The 15474-nt window shown below is 40.6% G+C and overlaps 1 protein-coding gene across 1 annotated transcript; it reads left to right on the top strand.

The window, feature by feature from the left end:
• Positions 1 to 396: 396 nt before the first annotated feature.
• Positions 397 to 11172, top strand: LOC137291518 (transcription factor 21-like). The gene is made up of 2 exons (XM_067822883.1): positions 397 to 1148; positions 10376 to 11172. Exons 1-2 carry the CDS (start codon positions 864 to 866, stop codon positions 10475 to 10477), a joined length of 387 nt encoding a protein of 128 aa, XP_067678984.1. The 5' UTR covers positions 397 to 863; the 3' UTR covers positions 10478 to 11172.
• The last annotated feature ends 4302 nt before the right edge of the window (positions 11173 to 15474 follow it).

The raw sequence follows: 15474 nt of genomic DNA, 5'->3' as shown, positions 1-15474 counted from the left end.
TAATTACCTACACACTTGTATCAACTAGTAAGGTGAACACCCACTAGTTAGGTGAACACCCACGTGCCTCTCTATTAAAGGTTAACTGATAACTGAAGAAAGTGAAACGAACGGTTTTATAGTTAGTCCTGAAGTCACACCTGCAGGACTAGTCATCCTCTTGAAAACAATGGCGGGATTACCATGCTGGAACATAATAGAAGCTCCCAAGACTTCCCAGATATCGCTCTGCTTTCTCCTACAAGCACTTTGCTCCGTCTCGCCAGATAACTGTATCCGATACTCCAGTTTTACGCAATTTAAATTGGTGCTAGTGTCGTGTTATCTGAAGGCGATTCCCCCTGTATAAACATTCCCAAACCTCGCGATATGCACGTCACATGATACGGTCACGTGACTCCGCCTTTGAGAGATGTCGCTCTAACAGTACACTGGAATGGTCAGGCTCATAAGACAGGCGTGCTACAGACAGACCGGCTGGTAACTGACGGTCTTCAAAGTTGACCAACTTCCTGACACACGTTCCGTGCTGCTAGAGGAGAGTAGAGTCGCCCTTCGCTGATCCAGGTATGACTCACTGGGTCGTCGTGTGCATCGTTGAATCCATGTAGGAGGCCTGACACCTGTGGTAGGTCAAAGAAGATGAAGATCAGGATGAGGACACAGCTCTGATCTTGTGGTTCAACATATATGTATTGGGCAGACCGATGTGTTTTAGAACACCCATGCTGTTTGTGTAGTCCGGTATAACGATGATCTCTGTAATAATAGATGTGTGGTAACTCGGAGTCGACTTCGGAAATCGTCTTCCACGTGTGCTATGTGACAAGGAAGAGGAAGCTGACAGACAGTCAGTCGTCACCATGCCGAGGCGCAGGAAAGAGGATGTCACCTGTGACTCGAAGCATGTGAAAATGGGTAAACCCATACAAAGAAACGCTGCCAATGCGCGAGAAAGAGCTCGTATGAGGGTGCTAAGTAAAGCTTTTTCCAAACTGAAAACCACCCTTCCATGGGTACCCGCGGACACTAAATTGTCAAAGTTGGACACTCTCCGTCTGGCGTCGAGCTATATCGCCCACCTACAGCAGATTCTGGATGCAGAGGATGTAGAGACTCAGCAACAACTCATCCACCCTCTTAATCTGGTAGGTCATTCATTCATTCATTATCAACCATATTAATCTTTGGACCATTCATCCTTCGCCCACATCCTCTAAACCTAGAGGGTCACTGATCCTTCTTCAACCCTGACACATTCTATTTCCACCCCTTAACCCGACATGACATTCAGACTACTTTCATCCTTTTAACCTGACAGTTCATTTATCGTTCTTCCAAACTTGTAAAATGACACGTCCTTCTTCCACCCTTATAACCTGAGACATCCTTCTTCCACTCTCTTAACCTGAGACATCCTTCTTCCACCCTCTTAACCTGAGACATCCTTCTTCCACCCCCTTTACCTGAGACATCCTTCTTCCACCCTCTTAACCTGACAGATCCTTCTTCCACCCTCTTAACCTGAGACATCCTTCTTCCACCCACTTAACCTGAGACATCATTCTTCCACCCCCTTTACCTGAGACATCCTTCTTCCACCCTCTTAACCCGACAGATCCTTCTTCCACCCTCTTAACCTGAGACATCCTTCTTCCACCCACTTAACCTGAGACATCATTCTTCCACCCTCTTAACCTGAGACATCCTTCTTCCACCCTCTTAACCTGACAGATCCTTCTTCCACCCTCTTAACCTGAGACATCCTTCTTCCACCCTCTTAACCTGATACATCATTCTTCCACCTACTTAACCTGACAGATCCTTCTTCCACCCTCTTAACCTGAGACATCCTTCTTCCACCCTCTTAACCTGAGACATCCTCCTTCCACCCTCTTTACCTGAGACATCCTCCTTCCGCCCTCTTAACCTGGCACATCCTTCTTCCACCCTCTTAACCTGACACATCATTCTTCCACCTACTTAACCTGACAGATCCATCTTCCACCCTGAACACTCCAGGCATACATCCATTACCCATCCTCTGGGGCAGTTCAGTAATCATTCAAACACCTCCAAACCTTTAATGCCACTCACCATACATATACCTCTTGTCACAATCGGTTTTTAATCACTTGCCAGCCCCAAACCACTATTATGCTTTGTCCCAGTATCCGTCAGCAACTGTTTTAAGGCCCCCTATCATCCGGATATTGCTTTGCTTTCTGTCCAGAGTCAGTCTCCCCTGATGTAGTGATAGTGCATTATTTTGTCTTCCCACAGAGTTTTACTTATCACCTCCTTACATCCCGCATATAATATATTTTCTATATTTTATACCTTTCTGACAAATTGTTCTCTGACCTACAGTTTAATTCATTACCTCCTTATATTCCACATGTATGTTATATTCAGTATTACCACATATCTTTCTGACAAATTGTTCTATTGCCTTCCCACACAATTTAATTCTTTGTCTTTTTATCCGATGTGTATGTCTTATTCAGTATTATCACATACCTTTCTGACAAATTGTTATCTCACATAGCGAAGGTCCCATAATCTATTCTGGATGTCGGTGTAGGAAGAAGAGTTTAACAATCTTTTTAAGCGAGGAGGATGGGGGTTGGTAGATGAAAACCTCATGGTTATTAGTAATGAGTTCTTTTTTTACATTCTCAATCCCTTCAGCAAACAGTCCTTCATACTTTTCAATCCTTATTTCTCTTCATTTTGTTGTAGATTTTTTAAAGAATATTTTAAATTTTTTAAACATATTAAACTACCCTTAAACAACATTTATAGATTGACTTTTGTTTTTTTATGATTGTTATCAGTGACTTTTATCATATATCATTAACTTTTATTTTTGCTGAATATTTTGCTGAGTACCTATAACTCATCCTTTTCGAATTTACTCTTAAATGTTTAGTATACCTTCCTGTTTTTCAGTGTAAAGATTTCCCTTTGCTGATAGCAGTGTATTTCAATCATTCAAGGGCAAGTCTCTTTTATGTGTTCATAAAAAAACCCTGGGATTTTCGTTCATATTGTCTTTTGTACTTAATGCTCCAATGTGATGTGTTGACTCTGGGCTTCAAGTGGAACAGATTTGTTTGTTCACGTCCTTGTTCTTGGCTGTGTGTATCGTGTAAAGGAATATTTCTGTTTGGTTAAGCCTCGTGTCTCTTTTCTATAATTCTATATATTTATGCTTTTTGTCTGCTCTTTGTTTATTAATTTTTAATAATGGATATGAAAGTCTTTGTCTCGTTTCGAGTATTCCCCCTTCCTCCGCTTGAGATATATATTTCTTTCCCCAGTATATTTCACTTTCTGCTTCCTATATCTATTCTGTTTAGCCATATGCCGCAGCAGATTATATTTGCAGTTCCTGTTTCGATAAGCGTTGTGTGTCATTTAAGATTATAATCCCCGTAATGGCAGGAGACGTTTTACATGTGACGTATTCTGGATGGTTGTTTAGGTTGGAACGTGTTAAGTCTACATTTGAACTGATACCTTTACAGCATTGCTCATAATACATGTTGTCAGCCATTTACTTTCTTTATTATTCTCCATCACTTCTTTCATATTTTACGTAATGTTTACACAGGCTCTCTTGACGTTGATATATTCGTGCCACGCATCGCTTAACCCCGGGATACACCACGAAGTCACACACAATTTAACCTAGGATATGCATAAATATCACACACAATTTATACCGAGGTACATGTATACCTCAATGTCACACGCTAATTAACACGGGATATAGATCAATGTCACACACTAGTTAACCTGGGATAACTAACGCCATGCACCATTTATCCTGGGATTTACGACAATGTCACACGCGATTTAACTCGGGATTTACATCAATGTCAACCGCCATTTTACCTGGGATTTACCACAATATCACATCATATAACCTTGGATTTACACCAGTGTCAACCCGGGATATACAATAGTTTCAACTGCCATTTAACCCGGATTATACCGCAATATCACAATTTAACGCGGGATTTACAATGTCACACACCACTTAAACCGGGATATTCAACTGTGTCAACCCCAATTTAACCAGGGATATTCAACACACAGTGTCAGCCACATTCAACCCACGATATACATCAATGTAAACCGCCATTTAACCCGCGATATACAACAGGGTGAACCGCCATATAACCCGGGATATACAAGTGTCCACCACCATTTAACCCGGGATATACAACTGTGTCAACCGCCATTTAACCCGGGATATATCAAGTTCCAAAATGACATTTTACCCACCATCACATGTACATAATACAGAAGTATATCCATTGCATTCCACATAAGATGTCGACATGTAGCATTTCCTGCAGGGGAGAATCCGACTATTCAGAACGCTGTTTTTATTGTAATATGTCTTGTAATAACCATTTGGCCACTACTACGCTATATGTCTGTATGTCATTTCTTATGTCTACCAAAAGTTTTGAAAGACCTGCTAAGGCTTGAGTGACCAACAACTTGTGGTCAAGAGTAGTGAAGCTCTTTGAAATATCAAAAGGAACAGTACGTTCCACTGTACCTATACATTAGCGAAATGTAGACCCAAAGTCTTGAGCTGCTGGAATATTGTTTGACATTGAAGAAAGGTAGACAAGTGAAAAGTCATACCTCTTGTCTGACAGTCTGTTTGTAGTAAAAACCGATACTTTTGCAAAATGCGGACAGATGAGGCAGATGCGGACGTACTTCTAGCCGCTTCTTCTTCGTGTACAGGTGGAGAAGTCAGTAGATAGCACGTGATGATTAAGACGGGGTATAACGGTATCTCACAAGACAGTTAGCCTGGGACACGCGAGTTTATTATATGGAGTCAACAAGATATAGATAAGTGTTTTTGCTCAGAGTGAGTGAGTTTACTTTTACGTCGCACTCAGCAATATTCCAGCTGTATGGCGGCGGTCTGTAAATAATCGAGTCTGGACCAGACAATCCAGTGATCAACAACATGAGCATCGATCTGCGCAATTGGGAACCGATGACATGTGTCAACCAAGTCAGCGAACCTGACAGCCCGATCCCGTTAGTCGCCTCTTACGACAAGCATAGTCGCCTTTTATGGCAAGCATGGGTTGCTGAAGGCCTATTCTTCCTCGGGACCTTCACGGGTGGTTTTGCTAAGAATAGCTATGACATGTATCCCCCAACATCCCCAGTCTGAAGTGTACCCGTTTATCCTGCGGATAATAAGGATCAAGAACAGTGTGTTCTATATGTGTATGTGCATTATGGCCATACCCATGAGTACACTGGGTCACATCCATTCAAAATGACAAATGAACATGTTAATTTTCAAGACTAGTTTCTGATATTTGATTTTCTACAGCAAAGTCTGCACAATTCTCCAAACACTACTTCGGTTAGAAGTTTAGGTAGATGGGGTGGGGTGGGGGGTGTGTGTATCTTAAAACAGTGGAATATGTGTAAAGCGGTATACTAGTATTATAATTAATGGCAGTTATGTAATTCTTTATAAAAACACAAAGTCATCTATATTGAGACCTGTACATAAACGTTCATTAAACTAAACTACTTGAAATGATTTATGTTCTTGATACAGACATGACCTACTTGATTTACAAACCCTTGAACATCAGTCGTGTGGATTACAATCTCTTAATCTTTGTATACGGTTATTATTATATAGAATATATCACCCAGCTCGTGTGTGGTCCATGCGAGACCATGGCCAAAAGTAAACAATAATCTTTTTTACGTTTAATGGCCATGTTACACGATAACATTGAAGCAAATATTTACATAAAAGATAACATTACTTAGATGTTTGTTATTACATTATTATGTTAAACCAATATTTAATTCATTTCTAGGGTTAGTCAACAAATATTAATATACAAATATACCTACCTGATGTATGATTACATTCAGTAATTGCTTACATAAAAGAGGAACGATGAAACATTCGGCATAGCCGATTTTCGAATGTACCCAGACAGCAAATAAGAAATACTGTAAAATCATTTATTTTCGCGCGGCTTAATTTTCGCGGTTAAAGGTGGTATCAAATTTCTTAAATAGAACAGATGGTGAAATATGTGACCTCGATTGTAACTGTTCAGCGTGAACTAAAGCTTTATCAGTTTTGAGAACAAGACTATTGATTCCTTTAGACTAACACAGTCTGTTTGAGAATAACAAGGATTAAAAGTAAAGGTAAATGTTTATACATGGTTATACCATCCATCAGTTTATCAGTGTTCCAGGTGTGCCACCTTTCCTTGAAACATTGTATCATACAGCCGTCAATAGGGCGTGAAACACGGATATAAAATTTTCTGTTGATTTCACTGTAATTGACAAGGGTTGTACTTGTCTATTTCACAGCAGTTGACAAGGGATAAGCCTGTCTATTCTATTTCACAGCACTTGACGTATGTTTTTACCTGTCTATTTCGCAGCATTTGACATAGGTCATATTTGTATATTTCACAGCAGTTGACATGGATTATGGCTGTCTTTTTCATAGCAGTTGAAATGGGTTATACATATCTACCTCACATTAGTTGATTTGGGTTATACCTGTCTATTTCACCGTAACTGACAAGGATTATGCGTGATTATTTCACAGCAGTTGACAAGAGTTATACATATGTATATACGTATATGTTTGCAGACCACTTGACCTAACAAGGATTATATCTGTCTATTCTACAGCATTTGACAAAATTAAACCTGTCAATTTCACAGCAGTTTATATGGATTAAATCTGTTTATTTCACAGCAATTGGCATGGGTCAAACCTGTCTATTTTGTAGCAGTTGACAAGGGGCAAACCTGTCTATTTCACAACAGTTGATATGGATTAAGTCTGTCCATTTCACAGCAGCTGACAAGGGTTAAACCTGTTTATTTCACAGCAGCTGACAAGGGTTAAACCTGTTTATTTCACCGCAATTGACATTGCCAATACTGCTTAATATTACAGAAGTTGAAACGAGTTCCCAATTTATGAAACGGTATAGTTAACACGGATTCTACCGGTTCGTATCTTGGGAGTTGATAAAGCCGGGTATATCGATGTACCTCACATGAAATATACATTTTAATGTAACAAACCTTAACACAGGGTATAGTTGTTTGTCTCACAACAGAACATTCATGTCATTTATCACCTCTGTTACCTGTTAAGAAGGATTATATCTGTTACTATAACAGGAGTTGATACGAGGTATGCCAGTTTATCACAATGCTGCTAACATGGGATAACAGTGCATTGTACAGAAGGTAACTGGTTGTTCAAAATGTAATCAATAAGTTGTACCAGGGATATACAGAGGTTGTATTCAATTTATAATATGTCTTCCTAAAGGGACAGGATACAAAATCTATCCTACAAATATACCTTGACACCTAGTGTTGAATCTTGTTTCATATTGCTCTCTCGTCATGTAGCAGGCAAACCTTTGTATGTGTATATGAAATATATAGTAGGAACTTCACAATCGACTGTGCTTCAGAGATTCTTTAACATTGAATTCCTAAATATTCTAAATATATTGAAAAGGTTTTGTAGCTTGTTTTCAATTCCATGCATATTGTTCTCCTTGAATGCATATGCTAGACGCCTGCGTCAACTTCAAAAGTTCTGAAACAATTACATGTAAAGCTTTTTCTCACGGGCTAGGTTCCTGGAACAAATTGTTGTGCTCAACTGCATGTACTTGTCACGGGGGTCTGCAAAGAATGATCCTATTCCAATTTCACCTGTGTTCAAATAGAGCCACTTGTCCCAGGCCCCCTCCCCCGACCGAGGCTCCGTGACATGAATGCGCTTCCCCCTGCTGTGCTGCCGTTATCAACCAAGGCAAAGAAAAATGAGTAAAAACGACGTAAATAATATGTGCACGTGCGTTATCAGTGCGGGTGTCGTTTATCTCCGCCGAGCTGCCGGGACGATCGGGCCGCGTACATGAGAGTGAAAGAGAAGGATGGGGAGAGCGAGAGTGGTCTTTGAGGGGCGATGGAGGCTGAGACGGAATCGAGAGAGGGTGGGAAAGGGCTGAGCGGGGTTGAAAGGTAGGAGATGGGGGTCTGGACGATTGGACTGATGAAAAATTGATAGCACGAGAGAAAGCTAAAATGGGGTGAGAAAAGGATGGCTGAGAGGCTCTTATAGGGATATTGGAAGGATGAGGTAGTTAAAAGTGGCCGGGACAGTGCGCGGTTGCTTAGGTGAGTGAGCGAATGAGATTGGTTTTACGCCGCTTTTAGCAATAGTCCAATAATATCACGGCGGGAAACACCACAAACTGGCTTCACGCATTGTACCCATATGGGGAATTGGACCCGGGCCTTCGGCGTGACGAGTAAACACTTTAACCACAATTAAGGCTACCCCATCACCCCGGTTGCCGAGGCCACCACATGGCAGCACTGAGGGGTAAAGTGGAGAGAGTGGACCGACAGGAGGTCGGAATTGGGATGAGGAAAGTGAAAATTGTTTTACTGGGTCGGGACAGGCGTAGACAAAGTGGAGCTTCTAAACAGAAGAAGATAATGGAGGGACCGAGGTCTGAAAAGGGTGTGGGGTGGGTAAGGCGAGGGTGATGAGAACTGGGTGGTCAGGCTTGGGTCAAAAGATGAAGAGGTACGACTGAAGTCCCCACTTTTCTGTAACAATATACATTTGCAAAAACAACTATCATAAAGAAACCAACCTTACTACTCATGAAGGTAAACGATAGGCCAAATTCTCGAATTCCAGACAGATAACTCAAGCTTAATAGTAAAATGAAACATTATCAATACATCTACATGCCTATCACTGCAAAAAGCTAAACTGTCGAGCAAAACAAAGTATGCGCCCATTTTTCATAAATCCGACAAGAAATGGCAATTCAATAATGATGTATCAGATCCTCATTACATTATGTTTCGGGCATTAAGTTTACAGTATTGCAATGACAGATCTGTAACGTTTTAATAACTTTCACAATTTTTTGGTCAAATTCAGTTTTCAAGTGTATACTTTCTTTTCGCCGACAGTTCACAAGCCCACCTTTCAACGTAAACAAGTCAGTCAACAAATATAGAATTACGATTCAACAGCATTTCAGCAAAGCTAGGATTCAATAATAAGCCTTCTTCGAGAGTAGTTCAAAAATTCAATGTCGGATAAAAATCTTAATAGGTCTGCAAGTTTTCCATCTTTTCCAAAATAAGCTTTTCCGAGGTTTTTCAGTTCAAGTCAATAAATAAGAGGCCCTAATCGTCACGTTTCTACTCTGAAAATGAACAGCATCAGTATCGTCGGTAAAACGAGATGAAACACAAGAACGCTCGATCGTGCACTTCAAAAACGTCCCTTGTGAGGCGCTGAAAGTCTTGCTCCACAACTATCACGGACAATTTTTAAATATGTATGCAGTGGTAAAAGGGTTTCTTTTTTTCAAAATATATTTGAATCACAATTAGAATTTCGAGTATATGAACTTTGGGTTACATTTTTTCAGCCACATCGGGTTTTAGAACTTCTGAGACAAAAAAAAGTGTACGTTATGATACGGTGAGTGAAGAGAATACATTCTCTCGAATCGGGTCTTGGAAAGATGGGTGGAGGGAAATGTCATATCTGATAAAGGTGAAACTGGAATGGTAACAGGTATGGTGTCAATAAAATGTGCACAATAAATTATGGTACGATTTCAAACAGGGATTATGAAATCTGATAGCATGTAGTCTGTGCAGTGAAACGTATGAAACGGTTATGTATTGAGAGCGTACGTTTGCCTTCGACACTAGTTATTTTAGTTTACATCAGTTTTCAACTCAATGGATTTCTTGGTTAGTGGAGCTTAGATAAATGAATGTGGTCTATACTTTCCACACATTTTCGATTTATAATATAAAACATGACCCAGATGACGGCCATTTTGAATGCACATTGTGTTTTTACATTACCCAGATGTTATATGGTTGTGTAATTTACATGCCGTTTTATCTTTAAAAGTATACGCATGTTCTTCTTTATCCGTTATATAACGTCCTCAACCGTCGCATGTTGTCTATTTCACAAACCAACTACGTTGAGCTGGTGAGTTTTGTGGGTCTCGTGTTCCTTACACATGTTCCACCAAATGTTGTTTCATATTCCCCTAACAGCACTTATAAGAGGAAGAAAATGTGTTTATAGGTGATTTTCTTTTAATATAGCAATATATTGCTCTCCTGGTCGGTCATGGCAAGTAGTTCGTTGTGTACAAGGTTTGAATCTGTTTAAAACTCTAAAATCTGCGTACACTGATTTGGGTTTTTTCATTGTACAGATATTAATCAGCAAGTGTTTGGTCTTCTGTTTCAGACCTGGCCGTTCACCTTTTCCGGGAGGGTCATCGGCGCAGACAACAAGACTCTAGACGCGCTGAAAATCTCAGCAAAACAGGATACCTGCACTAAGTGCTGATTTCATGTTTATCAAGTACAACGTTGTGATACGGGCTACCGTGTAGGAGTCGGAATGAACTTATGGTAGACTCGGTCCCAGTGGCTTGTCCTACGTATCAAGCATTGCCCTATAATATCACAGTTAAAAGCATCGATAGGGTTAAAGACATCCTTGCAACACTGGAAATGGGAAGCAAAGGATTTACCAAAGCGACACAGGACGTCATCCTGCATCGAGGATACAAGGAAGACGTAGTTTGGAACAAGGAAATATTTACCTTTATCATTGTGACACAGGAAGGCCTAGCTTGGAACCACAAGAAAACTTGATCTTTATGATTGTGACACAGGAACAAGCACTTCAGCGACATAGGAAGACGTACCCTAGGGAAGACTTTGAACCAAACTTGTAACACAGGCAGACAACGTAATAGAGAACGATCTATCCTGAAGATTCATACTTATCAGAGCCATGTGCAGACATTCTTGTGACTTTGAACACTTATCGTACACACGTCATCATGACGCATGTGTCATGGAGTGTTTATAATGTGAAATTAGTAGATGTGAGACGACGATAGTAGAGAAGACAGCGACGTCCCGTACAACGTGGCGTTAAACGTCGTGTCGTTGTACCCAGCCATGTTATAGTATCATTTGTGATTGTGACGTGATGTTTGTCAAATTCAAGTAAAACTTGGTACATTCTTAAAACGCTTTTGTTTTCAAGTGATACTTTAGTAATAAAGGGGATTTCAATATTTGAACATATGCTATATCTATGGGGGTGATAATGTAGCTGTATCTCATTAGATGACAAATAATATGACTATATCACCTATATGACAAGAAATATGTCACCTGGATGACAAATATCAGGGAACATATCTATATCTCCTAGATGACAAACACCCGGGTTCATGTCTATATTACCTACTTGACAAATGTCAGGAAACACATCTTATCAAAAAGATGTCAAATATCAGTGGATTATATTTATATCATCCGTATGACAAATATCTGGAAACATATCTACACGTATATCACCTAGATGACAAATGTCAGGGAACATATACATATCATCAGGATAAGAAATATCAGGGAACATATCTATATCACCTAGATGACAAACACCCGGAAGCATGTCTATATTACAAATGTCAGGAAACACACCTGTGCCAATAAGATGACAAATACCAGGGGATTATATTTGTATCATCCAGACGACAAATATCAGGGAACATATCTGTATCGCCCAGTTGACAGATATCAAGGAAGATATCTACATTACCTAGCTGACAAATGTTGGGCAACATAACTATATCACCTAGATGGCAAATTTCAGGAACACATCAGCATCACCCAGTTGACAAATATCAAGGAACACATCTTGACCTATGACCTAAATGAGAAATATCAGAGAGTGTATCTATATCGCCTACAGATGACAAATATCAGTGATCATGTCTGTATCACAAAGACGACAAATATCAAGGAACATATACACGTACATATCATCTGGATGACAAATATCAAGGAACATATACACCTACATATCATCTGGATGACAAATATCAAGGAACATATACACGTACATATCATCTGGATGACAAATATCAAGGAACATATACACCTACATATCATCTGGATGACAAATATCAGTCAACATATCTGTGTCGCCCAGTTACCAAAAGTCAAAGAACATACACATATTGCCTAGATGAGAAATGTTACGGAACACAGACACACACTATATATATGCATATACAGAGAGAGAGAGAGGGTGGGGGAGAGAGAGAGGGAGAGAGAGAGAGAGAGAGAGAGTGTGTGTGTGTGTGTGTGTGTGTGTGTGTGTGTGTGTGTGTTGGTTTTTTGGGGGGTTTTTTGTTGTCGTTTTTTGTGTGTGTGTTTTGTCATCTAGGTAATATGTACACATTACCCGGGTGGCAATATCAGGAGACGTATCTACATGACTCAGTGATAAACATCAGAACATAGCTATATCGCCTTGATGACAAACATCAGAGGACATTACTGTATCGGGTTGATGACAAACATCAGAGGACATTACTGTATCGGGTTGATGACAAACATCAGAGGACATAGCTGCATCGGGTTGGTGACAAACATCAGAGAACACAGCTGTATCACGCTGATGACAAACATCAGAGAACACAGCTATAGCCTAGCACCATAGCAAATGTACCATATGTCGACGCTTGACCAATGAGGTGTACAATGAACGATGTGACCATGATCTTTCCGCGACATTTCTTTGCGACTCTTGTTGGGGTGATCGATATAATTTTGTAACAAGATGCCCTGTACGTCAAGGAGTCTATACACAACAAACTCAAGACAGATATACTACATAAAACAACCATTACAATCAGCAAAACCTCCATGTCATTAAGCGTGGTGGATACTTTGCCCTTTATTGGCACAGTTTACCAGATACGCTCCCTGAATCCAAGTCTGAAGTGCCCCCGCCCTCCACTGGGGGCGCTCGAACGCATCCTACATGCGCCATGTTCCAGCGCATCCTGGCCCGAGCTTGTCAAGGTGTCCGCTAGGGGGCGCTCAACACAGATACCCTGGCCTTGTTATCTCCGCAAGCCCACAATTCCCAGACATTTGTCACGCCCCACGTGCGCGGATGTGATATGCTCTCTCACTTCCTCCGCCAAGAAAGCCAATTTAGATAATATATTTGTTATTAATTTTATTTAATGAGACATTTGCCGAGTCTGCCTGGGATACCAATCTATTCACATTAATATTAGCGATCCATAGTGCCTAGCAGAGAAGGGCACCTCTGATGACGAGGCACATTGACGAAAACCTTCTCCTTTGGAACATGGAAACACAGAAGGGTGGGACAACGGGATAAGTAGCTGCAAGAACAAAAATTGAAAAAAACAAAACAAACAAAACATCGCCGCCTTCCTCGTAGGATACACGAGTCTTATGTTCCTCCGTAAATCAACCAGTGAGTTTTCCTACTGCACGCCCCGGCAAACGGCGCCCCGATGTATGGAAGTGTTCAGTATGTATCTTAGGAGTTGGTAGCAATGGTTAGAAGGCCGCATAACTTAAAGTGTAGTAGAAGACCGTACACGATACTAGTAAAAGGATTTAGAAGGGGGAGTTTGAACAAAATAGCAAAAGGTTCAAGCATGCCTGCTACCAGATCGTACATGGTATTAGATCATATATGAGTAAATATGTGTATTGGTGACTAAAAATATTTTTGGTAGAGTAATGAGTGAGTGAGTTTAGTTTTACGCCGCAGTCGGCAATATTCCATCTATATGGCGACAGTTTGTGAATAGTCGAGTCTGGACCAGACAACCCAGTGATCAACACCAGGTTCATCGATCTGCGCAATTGTGAACCGATGACAAGTGTCAATCAAGACAGCGAGCCTGACCACCCGATCCCCTTAGTCGCCTCTCACGACAAGCACAGTCGCCTTTTATGACAAGCATGGGTTGCTGAAGGCCTATTCTACCTCGGACCTTCACGGGTCTACGGTAGAGGACTGTGTAGAGTAGAGTTGACTGCATGGAAGGTCGTACACAGTAAAACTGAATTTTTGTAACCGGCGGCGTTTGGAATATCTAGTAATCGAGCACAGAGAATACTGTTGAACATGTCTGGCAGAAGATCGTAGATAGGAGAGTTGGACTGTTCTGGTAGAAGATCGTAGATAACAGATGTGACCTTTTTCTAGCTAGAAGATCGTATAGGACTGAGTTCAACATTTCTAATAGTGACCGTTAAAGCAAAAGTTAAATATTTCTGGTAAAAAGGACGTGGAGGGTTGAGTTGAACACTGAAGCAAACTTGAAGCGAAATAAACAATGTTAAGGGGGAGTTGAACATGTAATGCAGAACGTCGTGTAGGGAAGAGCTGAGATCTGAGCCCTTATTCTCGAAACGTTCGTAACCCTAAGAATTCTTAACTTTGATCGTAGTCAATGTTTTAAGAATGGGTAGGGTTACGAACGTTTCGAGAATAGCTAGCCTGTTTCACAAGCGGCGTTGGATGATCAATGGGATTAAAAGTTGGTCCGAGGTAATGAAAAATGTCAGGAATTTCACAGCTAAACATTTACACAGAAGGTGATGAACGATACAGCTAAAATAGTTAGAGAGTCAGAAGGTGTATTTGGTTCACTAACTGACCAACAGCAACTTGAACATATTTATAAAATGTATGTCAACCGTTCATTCTTCATACTGCACCAATAGACGAGCAATGATTCTATGAAATACAAGTCGACATTAAAGACAAATGATTTCTTCAAGAAACAAACACTTAAGAGTAACACCTATGGGTCTTTGATTAAGATATGAGGTGAAATGGGTCTCAACATATTTCAAACTATTTCGCTCATGCTTGCATGCGTGTGTATGTGTAACTGCTTGTACTAGCCGAGACTTAAGCTGGTTTTCCAGTGCTTGTAAATACCTTACACAGACACGTTATACTGACTCCGAGCCTACCAGTCCCTGTTGTACCCACTAACGTTGGGCGTCAGGCAGGGACCAAGTACCATATTTTATCGTCTTTTGGTGACGCGGCCGGGAATCGAACCCGCGACCTTCCGCCCTCCGGTAGGGCGCTCGAACCACTACACGACAGAGGCGGTCCTTTGATTAAGAAATGAAATGAACAGAACATTAAATGAGTACATTGCATAAAAAAACAACAGTCCTTAAATTATCTCAACAAAAAATATGTTAAAGGATCGCAGAGACTCTTTACTTTCAGAACTTGCTGTAATCCAGACTTACCAAATATTTGAAACGTAAATGGACGTATGGTTTCGGGGTGTGTGACGGACAACCTAGTCTGTGTATGAGTGAAAGGTTTAGTATACTCAATTGTGTAGGTATATGTATACATACAAACGTGCAAAGTCACCGATTCTGACATGGTGTATGGCGCAGGCTTTCCCTCAAGCATTCAAACAGTCCGTGACACAAAAACTACACATAGAGCAACTCTAA

The sequence above is a fragment of the Haliotis asinina genome, chromosome 7, assembly GCF_037392515.1.
Source record: "Haliotis asinina isolate JCU_RB_2024 chromosome 7, JCU_Hal_asi_v2, whole genome shotgun sequence".
Lineage (NCBI taxonomy): Eukaryota > Metazoa > Mollusca > Gastropoda > Lepetellida > Haliotidae > Haliotis > Haliotis asinina.
Note: the sequence above shows the minus strand (reverse complement) of the source record. Positions and strands in the feature narration are given on the sequence as shown.

Coding starts and splice junctions, on each gene's coding strand:
- LOC137291518 (XM_067822883.1), top strand. CDS start 864: ATGCCGAGGCGCAGGAAAGAGGATGTCACCTGTGACTCGAAGCATGTG. Junction 1,149..10,375: donor TCATCCACCCTCTTAATCTG/GTAGGTCATTCA, acceptor CTTCTGTTTCAG/ACCTGGCCGTTCACCTTTTC.